Here is a 6,393-nt window from a genome sequence, read left to right on the forward strand (position 1 = left end):
GGCACGGCAGTAAAATCTCCCATCAGAAAAGTTCTGCCCCAAGTTTGCAAATGTTCTAGTTCATCCTTGGATATCTTCCAAGGAGAGAAATGGAGCCAGTGGTGAGGGTATGATGTTTGTGACAGGGGTCAAAGATTGTGGCTTTTGATCTTACTCAATTAGAAGAAATTTTTGGTTACCTTATATTAGATGTGGGACAGCAGTGAGACAAATTACAGGGGTTGAGAGAGCTAGAACTGGGTATCATGAATATGACAGCAGAATAACAAAGTGGCACTTACCTAGTAACCATTGAACTTCAGTCCCATCGTAGCACATTGTGCATTCCAATTCCATTTATTAAATTAATCTGAAATAAAAAGCTCATCTTAGTTCATTTGATTTGTCATGAAAACCCATCTTGTTCACTGGTGTTCTTTTGCAACAGAAACCTAATCATTCTTACCTGCCCTGAAGACCTCAGCTCCACAGCAATGCACTTGTATCCTCCTGAAATGGATACAGGGTCACTCATTTACATCAACAGTTTTTTTGACATGAAGAGCAACAAAGGGCTGTTAAAAACTGACTGGTTTTGTAGGGGCAAGTATCAAATTGATAAAGGACTCTAGGAGATAAGAGTCAAACACAGGCAAATGGGACTAGTTTGGGAAACCTGATCATCATGAACGAGTTGGATTGAAGGGTTTATTTCCGTGCTGTATGACTGTAAGACTCTGTTTATTTTGACATTTCATACACCTTTATGAAGAAAAGCTTTAACAGAGGGATTCAAAAGTTACTGTGCTGAATTACAAAACTCCTTCAAATTTCATACAGATTACAGCATGAACATTACAGTTCTCACATTCAATTTCCCATATTATCTTTTTTTCCCACAGTCTTTGTGATCTATTTCTTACCCCAAGGCCTTTGATAGCTATTAACCTTGACAACCTGGATGCCTTGTTTGTTAGCTCTAGCTTCACATATTACTAACTACTTAGCGAAAACTTTAACTGTTACTAATTTGACCCTCTCAATGGTGACATTGTCAATGAAAATAAGGAGATGGCTAAGGTGATGAACAATTAGGGGATGTGATAGCTAGTGGTATTATCGCTGGGCTGTTATTCCAGAGACCCAGGTATATTCTGGGGTTCTGGGTTCAAATCTGGCCACAGCGGCTGGTGGAATTTGAATTCATTAATATCTAGGATCAAGAGTCTATTGACCAGGAAGCCATTGCTGAGTGTCAGGAAAAACCCATCTGGGGCCATTTAGGGAAGGAAACTGCCATCATTACCTGGTCTGCCATACATGTAACTCCCCTGACTGATTTTGTGCAGCTCCCAGACTGACTTACCGTGAATTTCCAGACTGATTGCACTGGAGCTGCAACATATCCATCCCTCTGGCTGATCACTGCTGGCAAATATGAAAAGCTAGCAAAAAACTGTAGCTTCTAAATGTGCAAAAATGTACAAAGCAGAGATGCTACGAGCAGATATGCAAATACATAGTGAGCAAGCTAAGAGCTCAAAGATCACTGTGTTCTGGTGCATGTGATGGGTAACGTAATGATTAGAATGAGGTCAGCCAGGTGGATCCCATAGAATATGAGTTCCCTGGTTGGGGTTGTTAACCTGGACCAATCAGGGAGCCCTGGCTGATAGATACAGACAGGAGCTTCAGAAGTTTTGTTCATTCTAGGAGCTGGCTCTGAACTGGCTGGGTCAGTGTCATGTACTATGCATGTGTCAATGAAGGGTGATTTGGTGACAGGATACTGGCCTTCATGGAGTTACTTCAAGTGCTGCCTCTGCGTGCAAAGTGGTCTGACAGATGCACTGCAATGCAAGGTATTGTGCTACAAAGTGGTGAACTGAACAACTGAAGATGATTAGGCCTAGGTTACTACCTTGAAGAATTCCTGCAGAGATGTTTTTGAGCTAAGATGACTGACCAACAACCACAACTACCTTCCTATGTGCTAGGTATGACTCCAGCCAGTGGGGAGTTTACTCCCTGGTTCGCATTGACTCTAGTTTTGCTGGTGTTCCTTGATGCTACACTTGGTCAAATGTGGCCTAGATGTCAAAGGCCTTTCACCTCCGGTGTTCAGCTCTTCTGGTCATGTTTGAACGAAGGCTGTAATGAGGTCAGGAGCTGAGTGGCCCTGGCAGAACCCGAACTAGACATCACCGAGCAGATTATTGTTGAGCATTGATGACAACAGCTTCCAACACTTTACTGAAGATCGAGAGTCAACTGATGGGGTGGTAATTGACTGGGTTGAACTTGGAGGCTACACAAGAACACAGAGCTAATCTTCTTTTACTTTGAACTGTAAATTGACAACATGTTGCTTATATGTATTTCTGTTTTAGTTGGGTGATCTGGGGTGTGGAGCTGAGAGTAACAAGTTTCAGTAATCCTACTATAACCTTCTGTTTTTGCTTGACTTGGCTTCTAGTCCGCACATCAGAATAAAGTATGCCAGGTCAAGTATCCATGAATAGGAATTCCAGAGCCCTCCTTATCAGAGACTTCAATGTCTCACTGTATTGAGGACTGTGCTAAACTCTCATTTGTGTGATACAAATGCTGACTGTTCAAATTTCTGTGAATGTGTTTTTCTCTTTCCGATATTCCGCTCATAGGTTCATTACAATCATGTCCAGTGGTTCGAGTCACAGCTGGGGTTGTCGTCACTGTTGCTGTTCAAAGAAGTGTACAGAAATGGAGGAGGAACAGATGCACCATAGCTAGCCCATGACCAGCAGCAACTTTCAGCTGCTACTGAACAGCTCCCACATGAAGAAGTTGTTGCTGATCTTCCTCTCAGGAGGTGGAGGAAGTACAGGAGACTTAGGTTTCTTTATCCTCGATACCATTTCCTCCAGATGAGTGAGGTGTAGCGTTGCCATCACAGAACTGTGTCCAGTGTTGGAGGAGGGAATGGGTTTGAAGAGGTGTGTGGCCATCTTACCCAGTGGCCATCAAGGTGACAGCTGCACTAAATATCTGCAACTAGCTGCTTCCAAGGCTCCACTAGGAACCTGTGAGGGATCTCTTAATCCTTGACCCACAGATGTATAAAGCAGTTATCAATGTTATTTCTATCAGGTTACACAGCTTCATCTCATTTCCCTGAGATAAGGTCAGTATTGCAGTCTGGGCAGTAGGCTTTGCCAATAGAGCTGGCTTCCTCCAGTGTAGCGCACTATAGACTGTACACACATTATTTAGTGTGTCACATCATATTGCAGCTGATTTCGCCAACAGAAAAGTGTTCCATTCTATCAACATGCGCATCAAATATTAGGTTTAGCTCAGTTAGCTGAATGTTCGTTTTGCAAAGTAGTAAGATTGTGACAGCATGGGCTCAATTTCTGTACTGGCTGAGATCACCTGAAGGACTGTCCTTTTCAACCTTCAGAGTTTGATAGAGGCTGAAGACCTGGGAGAGTGGCAGCAGTTTTCCGAAGTTGAATATAAGGACATTGAACAGGAGGAATTTGACTTTCAGTATGGTCGAGTGGTGTAGCTTCTGTTGCCACAACCCAGACTGGATTTAATTGTCACCCTCTTCCAGTAGATGCTAGTTGGGCAAAATAATCATTTATTGACTGTAAATGTATTGTTCAATTGCAAGCAGTCCTTGTTTATTCCCAGAAGAAAATGCAGCTGTTTTGTTTTTCTCTGCTTTTCCTGAAAGCAAATGAAGGTTAATATTATGAACTGTTTGAAGACTTTCCAACATGTGATACTTTCTCACTGGCCTCCTGAGGTAAAGGTCCTGTGTCCACAAACAAGAAAACAGGGATTATTAAAAGAAGATTCTTGCATGAATTGGGAAGGAGAAAAACAATCTAACCTTTTTGTTGGGATAACAGTTGTTCATTGAATCTTGACAAACACCATTGTGCTCCCAGAGAGTTCATTCCACAAATCTGTAGGATCAGAATCCTTGTGTATATTTAAGGCTGAGATAGATAGATATCAATTGGAAAATCAAGGGTTCCAGGAAAAGGGCAAGAAAGTGGACGTAAGGAATGTCAGATCAGCCAGGATCCTATTGAATGGCAAATTGGGCTCAAGGAGCCAGATGGCCTACTCCTGTTCCTATTTATGATCTTACAATATGCATATACATGTGCAAAACTAATCTATCGCAATCATGATGACAGATGAACTCTGCTTAAGCAGCTTTAACCTGCATATAAACAGTTAACAACTGAATTGAGATCAAAATATTGTTATAGAAGCATTGTTTATTGATCTGAGGTACATCTGTTTTCTGCATATGCATAATTTACAAGCATTCACAGTAAGCAACAATTCACCAGTCAATACAAGTAGAAATATAAACTTAATTTTACAGAATGACTTAGCTGAATGATTTTTTTTTGAAAATTTGCTGAGATGTGCATAGTTCAGTACATTTAAGTATAGCAACTTGTTTTTAAAGTTATTTCCTATGATTATTAAAAAGTGACATTGTTGATGCCCATGGAATTAAGGTCACTGAATTGTTCATTTCTGTTTCAGTTCTTTCCTAGAAAATAAGCATAAAAGGAAATGAGTTACAATGCTTCTTAACATCAAAGTACAGATAGTTTCAATATTCAGGCTCATTAAATTCATTATTTTAACTGTTCTCTTTAGTTATCACTACTTGTTAAAGTGAACATGTTTTAAAATATTGGTTGTCCAAAGGCAAAATGTGTTGATCCCATGGCTTACAGGACAAGGGTATGATAAAATATTCCCTACATATCCTTTGAAAAAGACAATGGCTTCATCTGTAATCTTGACTTGATAAAGAAATTTGACAAATAAGTAACTGGTAAGATTCTGAATTCTAGTATGTTTAAAATGGCAAAGACATTCTTAGTTTCAGAAAAAAGTCAATGCATTACAGCTTTTTATTCATTAAAAAACATGTTCTGGATAGTTAGGTTAAAAATTTCTTTATATAAACAAAAGTGATTTATTTTCTTACCTCAGAAAACCAAGGATAATCTTGTTCACCCAATCCTCTTCTGGATTTGCACAAACTCTTCTGCCTTTTCTTGTGTAAAATCTGTAAAGAAATATTTTTGAAAGAACCTTGATTTAAATTGGTATATTTCTGTATGTGTTGTGTATTTTAACATAGGGGTTCTACTGACCAGATTCAGGTCAGTTCATGGCCCGCATGCAGCTAACCTCCATCTCTAGTGACTCAGTAAAAATCGCTTATGTACTTATGGAGAACAAAAACAATGCTGCAGATACCAGAATGTTTTCTCAGATTATGTGGTGGACTAATCACTTTAAGCTCAGCAAATGAAGCTATTGCTTGGCTCTGAGTGTTTCCATTTGTTAAATAAATGTTAAACTATTTTTACAGAGCATAAAGATAACTTTAAATCATAACATCTCTTTTCAACAAATCAAGCAACAATTTACACTTACATGACTGCATTGATTGTGCAAAGTTCATTTTCAAACTGCCTCACATAACCTACAATTAGTCTTGGTGGTAAAGCTTTCTTTGAATATGAAAGACAGCAGTCTACTGGAGACTGGGCATCTGTGTAAAAAGAAAGCACCACAGTAATAAAGATTCATTAGAAATGAAATAGTTCATGAACAGTGAAAAAAGATAATGCATGTTCAGGTGAAAGATAAAAAAAAAGTAGCACATAGTCACCTGCAAATGGAGATATGTCCATCAAATTGAAGAGGATCAGTCCCATCAACATAGACATGGTCAGTTTCATGCAGAAATGCACCACCTGAGTCATTTTGTCAATTTATCACAACAAGTGTTAGCACTCAATAGATCGTAGAATGGATCTGATTTGACAAATTCTTGATCTGCTTTTATACCTTTTTCCCTCAACATCCTGGGGAAATTTATGAAAAGGAATTTTCAGAAAGAGAACTGAATGACGTAAAGCTCCAACCAGAAAGGATTTCCGATTTTTGTTTCATCCTGCCACAACATTCATGATCATCTTTTATCAGCCCTACCCACCATCAAAGAGAGGTTTGCAGAGATCTCAATAACTTTAATTTATATGTTCAAAAAAAATGGTTTTTTTCTTAGTCTTTATCCAATTAGGTCAAAGACAGAACAAAAACCCCTAACCTCAATACCAAGGTGTATTGGTAGCAAGATCTCAACTTCAATTTACTAGAAATACCACACTCAATTTTAACTGTTAAAAAATTCCTTTGTTTTAATGTATTTTAATGCAAAAAGAGGAAAATTAGTTTTCTTTGTTAATGTTCCTGAATAATCATGATAATCTATGTGTAAAGGAATGCTCAAAAATGTAACAACTGGCCCTTCCTACAGAACCTAATAAATAATGTGTAACGCAATGTAAAATGTTATTAATCTTAGAAAGGATAATTGCA

General features: G+C 38.7%; 1 protein-coding gene across 1 annotated transcript; it reads right to left on the minus strand.

The window, feature by feature from the left end:
* Positions 1-4,238: 4,238 nt before the first annotated feature.
* Positions 4,239-5,952, minus strand: LOC109936662 (C-C motif chemokine 20-like). The gene is made up of 4 exons (XM_020535257.2): positions 5,681-5,952; positions 5,443-5,560; positions 4,988-5,068; positions 4,239-4,540 (listed from the first exon to the last, which is right to left on the minus strand). Exons 1-4 carry the CDS (start codon positions 5,772-5,774, stop codon positions 4,519-4,521), a joined length of 315 nt encoding a protein of 104 aa, XP_020390846.1. The 5' UTR covers positions 5,775-5,952; the 3' UTR covers positions 4,239-4,518.
* Between the last annotated feature and the right edge of the window lie 441 nt (positions 5,953-6,393).

Source organism: Rhincodon typus, chromosome 13 (assembly GCF_021869965.1).
Source record: "Rhincodon typus isolate 14 chromosome 13, sRhiTyp1.1, whole genome shotgun sequence".
Classification (NCBI taxonomy): Eukaryota; Metazoa; Chordata; class Chondrichthyes; order Orectolobiformes; family Rhincodontidae; genus Rhincodon; species Rhincodon typus.